Source organism: Mesoplodon bidens, assembly GCF_964165515.1.
Source record: "Mesoplodon bidens genome assembly, chromosome: 9".
Classification (NCBI taxonomy): Eukaryota; Metazoa; Chordata; class Mammalia; order Artiodactyla; family Ziphiidae; genus Mesoplodon; species Mesoplodon bidens.
Window position 1 is genome coordinate 93,244,235 of NC_138166.1, and position 14,761 is coordinate 93,258,995.

Here is a 14,761-nt window from a genome sequence, read left to right on the forward strand (position 1 = left end):
CTCACAAGAAGTCTAAAAATGGACAAAATTAAACTATTTTAGTTAGTGACACGGTGATAAAACTGAAGAAAAGGATTTCACAAAAGTCAGGGTGGTGGCTCTCTCTAGAAGGGAAGGAGGAGGGTGCAATGGGAAAAATAACTGGGCCTCCCTAAGGTAGCAGCAAGGCTGTTTTTGCTTACTTTGGGTAGAGCTGACCTGAGTGACAGCTGTGTAATTCTCTGAACTGTACGAGTGAGTATGTGTACACAGTGTGTGACCTACCCAACTGACTATGGGCATGACATACTACATTATTGTAAAGGCAAATACACATACACACATACAAATGTCTCTTCTGGGTTTTAAAACCAAATTGATTATCTAAAACTCCTGCTAAATATATTAGATGTGGTCTAAAATTCAGGTAAGGTGAAACAAAAGCAAAAGATCTCACTTCTGCTCAGTGTTTAATTTACTTACATGAACCCAAAATTGGTTCACTGTTTTATTATTACTAACACTAGACACAGTTTAAGAGTTTCATATAATCCACACTTATTTAACCCATCATATAAACCTTATTAACCGCCTGAGCTGGAAGATAACAGGCCATAGTAGAAAGTTAAAGGCTCAGGAATAAAAAAACAACATAATGTGGGGTAACAAGACCACCATTCCTGCTTCCAGGATGAATCCTAAGACAATGGCAATTGGTATAGTGGTCATCTGGCTCTAGCCTTAGTGGGACTGGACTGACTCACTAATATTGCCAGGTAGCCTGTACTGATATAGCTGACAAAATGAAAACATTTTAAAACCTCACCTACAAATATCCTTTTACAGTAATTGGTGTTTTTTTTTTGGTTTTTAATGTATAGGTTCATGTTTTCAGTCAGACCTCAATATTTCTGAACTCTCAATGGTCTAAAACAAAGGTTAAATCGTTATTTTAAGACTGAACAATTTGCTGCTTCTGGCTGCAAGAGGAACAGCAAGAGTTTGTCTGTTAGATAAATTTTTAATTTGTTCTAAAAAGTCGATTGATGAGCCCCTCTTAGACATTAAGGAAAAAGCATTACTCCAGGTGTGTATGTGTGTCAGTGTGTGTGTGTGTGTACATGTATGTGTTAGTGAGAAGAGAAAGATGGAAAAAGTGCTCTGAATCTTCTGAATGTTGAATTGCCAATCTCTTATCTGGAGAGTTCAGTAATTGGGTTTTATTTCCAGAAAATAAGGACATTTGTAAGTGTTTTTATAAGTGTTCCTATTTTCCCAGGCTTCTACTTGAATAGGAGACTATGAACTTTACTGTCCAGTATTTTACTGAAAATCATATATCGCAACTCTATGGGTCTACTGTGACATTCCTGCAGCCAAGAAAAATACCCAAGAGCACTATTCCTCCCCATCCATGGGATCCCACCTCCATCCTGTACAGCTGCACCAGTCAAGACACCTACCTCTATACAGTGCTACAAGGTGTGAGATGGGGTTCTACTGCTCTTTCCTTCCAAAGAAAGTGAGCTTTCCCCAGCCCCCCTTTTAAGGAAAGAAACCATAAATGATTTTTATCATTTAATTCCGTGCATGCCATCCTGGGAAATAAGTTATTGGTTGTTTTTTTTCCTTTTACCTTTTCTTCTTGTGTAACATTTAAATGGGGAAAAAACCCAAATGTTTAGACTAGACTTTATTGTTTAATCTGTTTATATCTCTTCTTCTGGGAGTTAATTATAATAGTAGCACTGGGACTTCCCTGGTGGTGCAGTGGTTAAGAATCAGCCTGCCAGTGCAGGAGACACGGGTTCGAGCCCTGGTCCGGGAAGATCCCACATGCCGCGGAGCAACTAAGCCCATGTGCCACAACTACTGAGCCTGTGCTCTAGAGCCCACGAGCCACAACTACTGAGCCTGCATGCCACAACTACTGAAGCCCCCGCGCCTAGAGCCCGTGCTCCGCCACAAGAGAAGCCACCGCAATGAGAAGCCTGCGCACCGCAACAAAGAGTAGCCCTCACTCGCTGCAACTAGAGAAAGCCCGCGTGCAGCAACGAGACCCAAAGCAGCCAATAAATAAATTAATTAAATAATTTTAAAAAATAGTAGCACTACTGGCAAACTGACTAGGAAAGTTAGACAGCACAAAAACCAGATGGACTGTATTTTCATGGGCATAAGTGCACGAAAAGCAAAAAACAGATAAAAGTGGAAGTTACAGTGAGTCTCCAACTTGACTGCTCAAAGATTATTAAACCAGTAATAAAACATCAAAATCTGAAATTCCACATAAAAGAGGTACCTTTCAAGTTTAAAGGGATATATTTCCCCCCTCCCTTGAAAAGAACCATTTTTATTCAACTATAGATGCATAGCCTGACACTAGTTGGTTTGTGCTAACAGGTGCCTTATACTGGCCACATAATGGTCATAATGGTAATGGCACAGACACCACCTGATTCACTCAGGACATGAAAATTACTCCCTCAGTTTTTTAAAAGCAAATGTTTGGGAACAAATACTAGGTAACAGTCCCTTGGCTTCAACTGCATTTTTGTTAGTGAGGCACTTTTACGTGCCTGATAATGTGTGCAGATGACTAAAGTCCCAGTGAAAGGAACATTTTTCAATATTACCCGTGTGGTTCTGATGCAGCTCTTCATATATCTGATTTTTATGCCTATGGACTAGAGATCTGCTAATTTGCTAAAAAGGTTCCGAACAGAGGAAAATCATGCATTTAAAAAACAAAATAGGGACAATAGCCACAGCACATTTTAAAAAGGACCTCTCTTTCTACGAGTGGCTTTTAGTGAATTTAGAAATATCATGCATCATAGGAAACAACAAAACGTACAGATTATTTATTACCTTTTAGGGTCTCCAGCAAGTTTTTGGCTACAAACCAACATATGGCTTCAAAGAAAGGGAATTTGAAAAGATCTGGTGTTTTTAGCCTTTTTTCCATCTCGTAACACCTAAATAAATAAGAGTTGAAGAAATTTAATATTAATATTAGCATTTCAAAGTTAAATGGAGACAACCAACTTCACTAAAATAAGCAGCCACGACATATAGACCAATCGAGTAGTACAGGTCGCTCAACACCACCACACGTGGGTAAGACTGAGTTGTGATCTTACTCAGGTCCGCCCTTAACAGATTTGACAGGATACTGAAGAATTTACACTGGTCTTCAAAAAGATCACCCCTTGGGATCTGTAGCCTAGTTTTAACAGAAGGAATTTTACAAGGGTTCCACTATAATAAATAGAACGATGTGTTTAGAAACCAGCTGCCTGTGTTGGACGGCACTGCAACACCCTCTCACGGCATTTTCTTTAGGCTCTACTAAGCATTCAAGCTCAGGATCACACTTGGCAAGGGTCAAGGTGAGAAGACGGAAACCACAGCTCGCCACAGGGTGAGTCTTCCGTGGGAGTCCTTGCAGCAGTCCACACAGCCAGGAGCCGTCTTTCCCCAGGGACAGCTCAGGTACAAAGAAACAAGATTCGTACTTGGCAAGTGTGGGAGCTGTCCTGGCTTAAAGCTTCATACCCCCCATAAGAACCAGAATCTCTTGGAATGACTCCACAGATGCATGGCTTCCGGGGCTCCCCAGGGGCATGCCAAGTTATAACAGTCACACTCACAAAAGCCCAAAGACACGGCTTCCTACTAGGTATTTCTAGTTCTGCCAGTACTGATGCGGTTTATCAATCAGGAATCATTTTACCATAAGCAATGTTGCCTTGTAACATTCTTCTCTCATTAGGCTACCAGGGGAAGGTCAAATTCTCATGCAGAAGGGGAAATAGCTGTTAATCCTTTACCACAGAACAATTAAAGCAGGTGTTTTGACAACAATCCTAACTTAGGGTTGCTCCGCCCCAGCACCACAGGTCACACCGGAGTCTGACTGGTTTTAGTTCAATTCCTTCACTGTAAAAACAGCCAAAGGAGAGCCTATCCATTTCTACAAAATTTTGAAAGTTGGGGAGATGTCTAGTCCCAAATTGAATAAATTATTTTTTGTTTTAGATTAGAAAAGCATCAAGGTGTTCTCCTGTCAAAATTTTAAGACAATACTTTTGTTAAAAGTTCCTAATAATTTCTCAGGGCCTAACTCCATGAGATCTCAATTAAGTATGTTGCTGAATTTTTTTTTTGACTTTTAGAACTAAGTCCTATTTAAGAAAGGACAAAAGATCCTTTAAATACTGATGACACAAACCTGAGCTGCATGCCAATGTTAAGGTTGTGCAGAAAGTTCCCCCCAAAAGCCATACAGTCCTGAGAAGTGAGCACAGCATGAATCCACCCTGAAATGGTTAAAAGTATATAAATCAGTGATTTTTCAATGTTCAAACCACACAAATGTGATATATACCTGTTTTAAGAAACACAAAATATCAAAATCAGTTTACCTCATACTTCAGTGCTAGAGAAGCTAATGTCTATTACCATCTAGAGGTTCAGTGATTCAAATATGTATTAGATGCCTATTATAGGCCAGCCTCTGTGCTGTGTTTAAGATAAATGGATTGACCGAATTAGACAAAATTACGGTGCAGGATAGGTGAAGGTTTTTGTGGTTGTTGCTGTTTCAGTTTTTTAGCTTCAAAACACAATCTCCTTTATAGTAAAGATTTTACTCTGAGACAAGTCAAATCTGGTTAGAGTGAGGCAGGCACGTTTTCATTAAATGAACAGTGGGACTGGCTGGGCGCTTTGCCTCCCTAGTGTCATCCTGAAACAAGTGTCCTTAGGGACCAAGCAGAGGAGGATCAATGGAACTCAACCTGGGACCTTCCTCTAAGAAAGAAAAAGTAGATCACCCACATGGCATTAGGCAGGGCTATGGTCCTATAAATATAGATGTTGGAGATCAAAATGATATTTTCCCACAAAGTCAAAATGATTTCCCATGTTTTCAAAGTGAGGCTCATTTCTGAGATGATGCTAAACTTTTGAAAGAAAGGTCCGTAGACCAAACATAAAGACTTCATATAAACATAAATAAACAGACACACATACGTTTGCATGTAAAAACTGACTGTTAAAATAGACAGATCCCATTTTCCTTATACTTTTCATATTCTGATCCCTCATTGTGCTGTAACACAATATCAAAAAACTCCCCCCAAGACTGGCTTTCAAGTGGTGACCATGTGTGTGCTCAAAGGCACAAGGCCTTGCGCTTGACCCCGAAATCACAAATTTGAAGTCTCTGTTGGCTTCCAATTCCGTAGATCAGTGGTCCTCAATGGAGGCAGTACCGCCTGCAGAGTGTGATCCGGACAGTCTGGTGGGCTTTTCTGTCACAGTGATCAGGAGGCACTACTGTCATTTCGAGAGCGGGAGCCAGGGATGCAACATGCAGGACAGCTCCACACAGTAAGAGGTTGTCCTCCATTAGTCAGGACTTTCAAATTTCTGCTGGGCATTCAGATAGCTACAAAATCTGTTATTAACTGTCTGAGCCCAGAAACTATAACTCCATTCATATGAAACAAGGATCTTTTGCATGGTTTTGGCACAGTTTTCCAGGAATACAACTAGGTAGCCCGTAAACTGAAGGAAGTGTATCAGTTGCCAACTACCTTGGGGAAAAAGAAAAAAAAAAAATCACACTATCTGCGGCAGCAGTTTTTCAAATGTGCTCCCCAGACCAGCAGCACCAGCCTCAGCCGGGGACTTGTTAGAAATGCAAATTCTCAGGCCCACCCCAGAGCTACTGAATCAGAACCGCTGGGGTTAAGGCCCAGCACTCTGCGTTTTAATAAGCCCTCCAGGTGATTCTGATGGTCAATGAAGTTTGAGAACCATTAATCCACACCAAAGCTACAGACTTTGAACTACCAATTACACACCTGTACTGGTTAGCTGGCCTGTGCATCATCCTGACTTCTAATGCTGCTGTGCCTGAGCAGGGACATTGTAAAATGGTGTATTATTATAAATTACTTTTAATTTCTTCTTTATATTCTAATTAGGTCATTACATCAATGGGGGGGAATTACTGGTGCAGGAGGTTATATTAATGATAAATGTGAATTCAAGATCTTTGAAGTGGGCATAACAAAATATGTTATAAAAGGGAGCTTTGGGGGGCTTTAAGGGAGGAGCTTAGCCCATTCACAGTGAAAATATTGATACGTATCTAGATTTATAAATTCTGGTAGTTCTAGGCATTTATTCATTCATTTGCTCAACACATACTTCTTATTATATACTCCAGAGGCAAGGTAAGAAAGCAGGGCCTGTAACAGATCCTTACAAACTGTGTAGCCATTAAGGTCACCCAAATCAGAAGAACACAATTCTCAAAACCACTGACCTGGAGAGTCCATACCCTGCATTTAGTCACGTCTCAAAATGACAGACCTGATACCTATACTTGAGGCTATAGCTAAGGCTGGTACTCAATCCCTTCCTAGGGTCCCTCAAAACAGACTCATTGCCTCCTAACTGCCCCAGGACAGCTGCCCAGATTCTTACAGCAGGCTTGGGCCTTTGACATCAATGTAGGGCTGACCAGTTAAAATTAAAGGGAATTTCATCAAAATTTTATGCAAAGGACATTATCAAGAAAATGAAAAGACAACCCACAGAATGGGAGAAAATACTGCACATCATATATCTGATAAGGGTCTAGTGTACAGAATATGTAAAGAATGCTTACAACTCAACAATAAAAAGACAACCCAACATAAAAATGGGCAAAGGATTTAAACAGACATTTCTCCAAAGAAGATATACAAATGGCCAATAAGAGAAATGCTCAGCGTCATTACTCATTAAGGACATGCAAATTAAAACCACAATGAAATACAAGTACTTCACACCCACCAGAATGACAACAATAAAAAAAGATAATTACAGTGTTGGTGTGGATGCAGAGGAACTGGATCACCTGTACACTGCTGGTGGGCACGTGAAATGGTGCAGCCACTAGGAAAACAGCTTGGCAGTTCCTCAAAAAGTTAAACACCATTAAACCATATGACCCAGCAATTCCACTACGAGGTATATATAACCAAGGGAAATGAAAACAAACCTCCACACAAAAACTTTCACACAAATGTTCAAAGCAGCACTATTCGTAAGAGCCAAAAAGTGGCAACCACCCAAATGTCCATCAACTGATGAAGGGATACATGAAATGTGGTACATCCATGCAATGGAATATTATTTGGCCATAAAAGGTAATGAAACACTGACAAGTGCTACAACATGGATGAGCCTAGTAAACGTGACGCTAACTACAAGAAGCTAGATACAAAAGGCCACGTATTATATAAGAAATGCCCAGAACAGGCAAATCCACAGAGACCGAAAGCACATTAGTGGTTGCTAGGGGCTCAGAGGAGGGGAAATGTGGAGTGACTGCTAATTGGCATGGGGTTTCTTTCTGAAGTGATGAAATGTTCTGGAATTAGATAGGGGTAGGGTTGCACAGCCCTGTTAATCTACTAAAAACCACTGAATTGTACACTTTAAAAGGGTGAGGATTATGGTATATGAATTTTTCTAAATAAAAATAAAAGTGAAGGCAAATGACATAAAACACAATGCCAAATCAAGGCCTGACTACAAGAGAAGCCCTCTAAGGCACAAAGAAGTGGAAAGTCCAAGATCAGAGTCATCTCTCGGGCTATGCAGAACTACTTCCCAAACATGTTAATGTCAGAGATTTCAGTCAAGAGCTGACTCCCCGTGACGAGTATCCACTATGGGGAGCGGGATGGGGTTAAAACCTTACCTGTAGGAACAAATAAGGTATGTCCCTGCTTTACCACACATTTGTAGCATTTATCCACCTTATCTCCAAAGAACACTTCACTCTGGGTCACAGATGAACTCCAAGATTCATAGAGTGCCAAATTGTCATCTGTTGGCTTTATCAAATAAAAAACCTTCTCGCCCTAGGAGGAAGTAATCACACTATTTTTGAAAAAGGAAATGCCATTCTTAGGATGGCCTATATTGATGTAATTTCCCAATACAATGTTCTAAATTAAATTAGATAATTATCAGATTTTTTAAGGCTCAAAAAGACATATTTCACATAACCTGATCAATAGCTATTGCCCTTAATAAGCATCTTCAAAGGAGCTAAGGCTCCCCCTCTCAAATACGACAAGGGGTCAATAAAGTGGTGATGGAGACATAGTTACAAGAGAGGAGGGTAAAGAATCACAAACATCCTACTGATCTCATTTTCCAAGTATAGAAGTAAATACATGTTAATAGGCCCCAGGTTACAGAGAGTCATCTCTGCAAACTCTGCCCTTTCTCCTAAGACATATAATAATACAATTATTTTTAAAGATCTGTGAATAAACTTTCTTTAATGAACTAACCCTTTGCTTTCTCATGGAGGAAAGGAAGAGGAGCTCAAGGGCACAGCATCAAACATAGTCCAGAGCATTGCTGATGCACAGGCATGTGATATTGACCAAGATCTGGTTCTAGATCAGCACTGTCCAAAAGAACCTTCTGTGACGATGGAAATGTTTTATATCTGTGCTATCCAATATAGTAGTTATAAGCCCTATGTGGCTACTGAGCACTTGAAATGTGGTTAGTGCAAATGAGGAACTGAATTTTAAATTATATTTAATTATTTAAATGTAGCCACATGTGCTGAGTTGCTACTGTACGGAATAGCACAGTTCTAGATAAAGCAAGGTGAATATAAGCTCCTGAGGAGAATTCGTATTTTTCTGGGCATTCCTGACTTATCCAACTAGCTGTCTTTAGCCTCACCTTAAGGTCAGAAGCAATTATTACTATAATTTTGCTCCTTCTCAGGTATTAGGTTCAGGGATTAACTGGTAATTGACTAGGGGGAAGAAGAAACAAAAAGAGACAAAAGGCTAAAAGAGATCAATTTATAAGATGGGGGCAAAAAAAGGGAATCTATATAAATTAAGAATTCATGGCTCCTCCATTACTTTGGATTAAAGAAAGAAAATCATAATGCTTCTTTAAGTATTTAAAATGATAGCTCCCACAGAAAAAGTACAAAAAACTTCCCTCTTTACAAATGTCATTTATAGCAAATGAATATACCCGTGGAAAAATAAGACTGTATGTTTTTGTGATTAAGTGAACAAAGAAATACCCCAAGCTTACCCAGAGGACATGGTACCAAACTGAAGTCCCACCAAAGTCAATGTGGAAATCTGTGTAGCTGTCTTGAACTCCCATTAAGCAGTATTTCTGAACAAATGGCTTGGGAAAGACTGAATCATCAGGCCAATAATTTTCCACCCAGGAAAGTTTTCTGGCTATATCAGGAACCTCCACCAATTCAGACATCCTTTAAAAAAATACACACACACATACACACCCACATCATGCAAATTAAAACTTCTTAAAATTTCATCTCCCATCTCAACCCAAACCAAGAAATTAACTGGAACTCACAGCTAACAGCAGTACTTAAAGTCTGAGGGTATCAAAGCAAAATTTACAACATAGCTATATCACTGGACCACTTTAGAAGTCACAATTATGTTTTTTACTAAAAGAAATTCATCATTTAACTACATTTTAGCTAACACTCAGAAGGCTAAGCCAAAACGTCCAGAACTACTCACTTTGTATCTGAAAATTCAAGGCTGATCACATTTAACACTTTTGGTCTGTTAGGATTCATGAAGTATTTAACATAATTGTGAAGTGTCATTTTGCTGTCTGCCTGCCTTGCCACATCAATGACATCTATCACTTTGTCACCACCTGCAGAGAAAAATTATAGTCTTATTATTGGGCTTAAGAATTTCATCAATAGACGCCGTAAACAAAAATATTTTAAAGACTATATTTACTTGTATGATAACTAAGCCACCTATAAAAACTATATAGCCTAGACAAAGATTTTTCCTATATCCTTACTTTTTAAGTCCAACTGGAACTTTTGAACAAAGGGATGATTTTTGAAAGAAAGAATAAAGCAATTAAGACAGAGCTGCATAATTAACACTGAGTGTAAAATGTTATATGTTTACAAAGCTTTCTACACACCAATGATTTCTTGTGCAGCTCACGACAAAAACGCATATTACATTGGTAGGTAACAACTGTGTCGCATTCCTCATGCATAAAATAAGGGGACTGACCTTTCCCTTTCACTAACACCTAAGATTCTGAGTCCATCATTTTGAGAAACCAATCGGTCATTGGGGAATTAGTGAACAAATAACCAGGACAAACAATTTCTGCTTGCCTGGTAGTGTCTTCCCTTCTAATATTCTGCTTCAAGAAAAAAATGAGTGGTCAGGAAGCAAAAACCAGTTCATATTAGGGCCTGTGAAATGAGTTCTGAATTGGGATTAATTTACAATTTTCCTAGAAAATCATGAAGTATTGCTTGCTCAACACTGCATCGCCCTAAAAAGCATAATTAGTTTTACGATGTCCTGTAGGATAAGGTGGAATTCAAAATATGGCAATACTTAATCTGAAATAGGAAACAAGTGATTTTCTTACTTTAATGTAACTTTATAAAAGTTAAGAAAGTATTGCTAAATAGACCATTTTATACTTACGAGGCAAAACAATTCTGTTAACTGAAGCATTCTGCAGTACTAAAAAGTTAGCTATCAAGTAGCATGAACGTTTTTCCTACACTTATATTACACTAGCCGTTTACTTTACAGTGCTATCTATGTAAACAGGTTCAGGTGAAACCTCAGCCTCATCCTCTAATTTATCAAATAATTCAAAACTAGGGCTTCCCTGGTGGCGCAGTGGTTGAGAGTCCGCCTGCCGATGCAGGGGACACGGGTTCGTGCCCCGGTCCGGGAAGATCCCACATGCCGCGGAGCGGCTGGACCCGTGAGCCATGGCCGCTGAGCCTGCGCGTCCGGAGCCTGTGCTCCGCAACGAGAGAGGCCACAACAGGGAGAGGCCCGCGTACCACACACACACACAAAAAATAAAATAATAATAATAATAATAATTCAAAATTAGCTGAATGTGAAGTCAGATAATTTAATTTGACTTCCTCAGTGAAAAACTATCAATGTCAACCAGTGGATCAGTAAAGGGACAAGTTCTCAGATACTTCCAGCTCAGGAGATAACATACAACATACTCTAAAGAATAGACAGTTTGAGTCAAGATAGATTTGAGATCTAATCCTCAAATAATCTCTACCTATTTTGTTGACAAGGAATGAGACCTACATAGAGTCAGCTTTATCTCTAAATACCCTGATGCGAATGAAAAAAGTGACTGAAAATGTCAACAATATTGCAGCAGATGAAGGGTCTTCCACCTTGTTTCTTATACCTTTCCGGGCCTCAATATAAAAAATTAGGGCCAGACATCGTTAAATGGCAGTATCACCAAGTCATTAATATAAAAACAGGTTTGAAAATGAGCTCCTCTTTTTCACAGCCTTTCTCTAGGCAGCAGGAGGTCATTAAAGCAGGATCCGGAAATCTTGTACCTGAATGCTGCTACAGAGGCCCAGAACCAACCCGATTTCCCAAAGCCCTCTTCCTCAGTCTGTAGCTACCCCTCCATAGTAACTGTTCCTAAGCAAGTATCAGGAAATTTGATGACAACAACAACAAAAGCAGTAGGATGAGGCTGAGTAAATAAAAATATGCAAAATGTTTTTCTCTGTCTTTCTGAATGTAGGTCTGCTGAGAAAAAAAAATAGTTTTCAACATAGGTAATACTGAATTTCACTTTTCCTGACCCAGAAACGGAACTAAATTAACATCTCTTCATTCAACTTTTAGTATTTTTAGGATAATACCAATTTTACTTTTACCATGCTTTCCCAAGTAATTAAAGGAATCAAGTTCGTACCTACATAACGTTCCACATCCATAACAGAAAAAGTAGGTGGAGGGAGCCTGAGTCCTAGATCATCTAATTTGGGGACCATAATAGGGACTTCAAATCCATGTTTCTCCAGGTATCTTTGTGTCAGCTGGCTGCCATGCATCTTTACAACGATTTCATCGGCACTAAGGAAAGCATAAGAGTAACATGTCATCTTTGTTGATAAGTTCAGTTAAAAAAGGTAATCCGGTAATGGGTTAATTCATATACTATATTATTATCTACATCAGTGGTTCTCAACCTATCATACCTAATTCTCCTTTTTATAACAAATGTTTTATAAAGCCCCTTTTAGTACTCTAGAGTCATAGATAATTACTTCAATCTACATATAATTGGAAAAATATATATGTATTATATAAAATGCCTTAACTATAACAAGAGAAAAAACAAATTAGTTTCCAGCAAAATACGTATTTCAATATGTAAATGTTCAGGTAAACAACACTAGAAAATATAACAGAATAATAGGATGCTTACAATGGATTGTAATGAGTGGTTGGATTTAAAAGTAACAAGATCAGAAGCCACTCAACACAAGCTGCATAGAAAACCAGAAGAGCAAAAGGGAGGAGGTACAATAGAATAAAAGCTGGTTAGGATAAGTAAAAACAGACCAGATTTTATCTGGCTATAAAAGTCTACACAAATATTTGTGAGGCATTGCAAAGTCTCACCGGACACAGAACAATTCACGTTGTCCTGCACACTGGGGGATGACTAGCATCTGTGGTCCCTACTCTTTGAGACAATGTCCAAATGCCCCAACTGAGAACTCCTGGTTTCAAAGATCCGCTATCACCAGTATTTAATAAATTTTAACACGCAGTCACCTTAAGCCACTAAAAAGGGATGCTGAACCTCCAGCTGCCCTCTTTAATGATTAACACGTTCTAGGCATTACACTTAAGCGTGGTTTGTCCCTTTTCACTATCCCCTATCTAACCACAAATCAAAGATCTTTTTTTTTTTTTTTTAAGATGTTGGGGGTAGGAGTTTATTAATTAATTTATTTATTTTTGCTGTGTTGGGTCTTCGTTTCTGTGCGAGGGCTTTCTCTAGTTGTGGCAAGCGGGGGCCACTCTTCATCGCGGTGCGCGGGCCTCTCACTATCGCGGCCTCTCTTGTTGCGGAGCACAGGCTCCAGACGCGCTGGCTCAGTAGTTGTGGCTCACGGACCTAATTGCTCCGCGGCATGTGGGATCTTCCCAGACCAGGGCTCGAACCCGAGTCCCCTGCGTTAGCAGGCAGATTCTCAACCGCTGCGCCAACAGGGAAACCCCAAAGATCTCTTTAAATGGGGATATTCTAGATTTTATCTTCCAATTTCTCACAGAATGCAGCTGCTATACATTCAAAGTTAAGTGCAACACTTGCATCATAGGTTAAACACAACAGTTGCCATTTATACAGTCAGATCTTAACAGTCTTGATGTCATCTGTACCCTAGGTGTCAAGGAGAAGACAGGAGAAACTGGGTCTCTGAATTACTGAGCTCAGATCGTCCCACCTTCTCAATAACAGAAGGTCAGTTTAAGGCCTAAAAAAATCAAGACAGACTTTTCTTGGATAGTCTTGTAAGTGGAGGGCTCAGAGCTCCTTCACCGGACTCACTGAGTTCTGTACTGCCTTTTATTTTCCCCATAAGCATCCACAAGTGTTCCTTCTTCCCCAACCTCTGAGAATTTAACAATTCCTTAAACTCCAACCTAAGGGAGAATCTTAAATCACTTGTACTCCTCCATCTTAAATGTCGGGTGCTTGACCTCCCCCCATTGATCAAAAATATGTAGATACAAGTGCTTAAAAATACAGGCACATCATTACTTACAAGAGGAAAAAACTGGACACAAACTAAACATACACCATAGCGGGACAGTTAAGTAAATTACAGGATATATATACATACACACAACACACACACAATTGCATACTACACAGCAGTTAAGGAGTGAGGTAAATTTGTGTATACATACAGAAAGATATCTATTAAACATAATAGTAAAAAAAGCAAGTTGCACAACATATGCATAACGTAACCCCATTTTCTTTGTTAAAATTAGATGTATATATACATCCATACACCTATACACATAATTGTTTTAAAAGTTATCATTTATGTAAAAAAGGGTCTAAAAAGACTTTGTCTTAAAGGGGGGGTCGGGGTAGACAGTTGGAGTTCACTTCACTTTATATTATACACTTCTATATCAATCACATTAAGTATGTATAATTTAGTTAATTATTGTCACCCTGCCATGGTTTTAAATGATGTGGAGGTTTATGGAGTTACATTAAATAAAACCAAAGACCTTTAACTAGTGGTGAGTACAGTGTGGACACTTGTGACCGCCTCTGGAACCTGCTCACATCTGTGTTTAATACTTCGGCCGAGAAGCCACGGGAATCACTGGGCCAGGACTTTTAACACTACACTTTTGGGTTACAAACCTATTTTTAAAAACGAAAGCTGGGCTTTCCTGGTGGCGCAGTTGTTGAGAGTCCGCCTGCCGGTGCAGGGGACACGGGTTCGTGCCCCGGTCCGGGAGGATCCCACATGTCGCGGAGCGGCTGGGCCCGTGAGCTATGGCCGCTGAGCCTGCGTGTCCGGAGCCTGTGCTCCGCAACGGGAGAGGCCACAGCAGTGAGAGGCCCACATACCGCAAAAAAAACAAAACAAAAAAAACCCGAAAGCTAAGGCTCCTCTCCCTGAAAAATTCACATTCACATGTCAACTGTTTATACAATTTTAGGAAACTCACAAGCCTCTCTGAAGTCAGCCCATAGAGCCTGGCTGAAAACTCTGGCCCTGGGCTCCAAATCAATCAATTAAAATAAACAGGCATTTCTCCAATGACTTTGAAACTGATAAAGGAGAATATTTGAGAATAAGGCCTTTAATATCACAAAAATC

At 39.6% G+C, this 14,761-nt stretch overlaps 1 protein-coding gene across 4 annotated transcripts in view; it reads right to left on the reverse strand.

Moving 5' to 3' along the window:
* Positions 1 to 14,761, reverse strand: part of KDM7A (lysine demethylase 7A) — a 273,273-nt gene that overhangs the window by 217,075 nt on the left and 41,437 nt on the right. For all 4 annotated transcript variants that reach the window (XR_014016730.1, XR_014016731.1, XM_081244936.1 and 1 more), the window contains exons 4-9: positions 11,812 to 11,972; positions 9,588 to 9,729; positions 9,121 to 9,307; positions 7,745 to 7,907; positions 4,214 to 4,301; positions 2,851 to 2,957 (exon numbers count right to left, since the gene is read on the reverse strand). Coding sequence is in view for 2 of the 4 variants with exons in the window: in XM_081244936.1 (XP_081101062.1) it covers positions 2,851 to 2,957; positions 4,214 to 4,301; positions 7,745 to 7,907; positions 9,121 to 9,307; positions 9,588 to 9,729; positions 11,812 to 11,972 (848 nt within the window). In the remaining 2 variants the exon portion in view is untranslated. The remainder of the gene's footprint in view (positions 1 to 2,850; positions 2,958 to 4,213; positions 4,302 to 7,744; positions 7,908 to 9,120; positions 9,308 to 9,587; positions 9,730 to 11,811; positions 11,973 to 14,761) is intronic.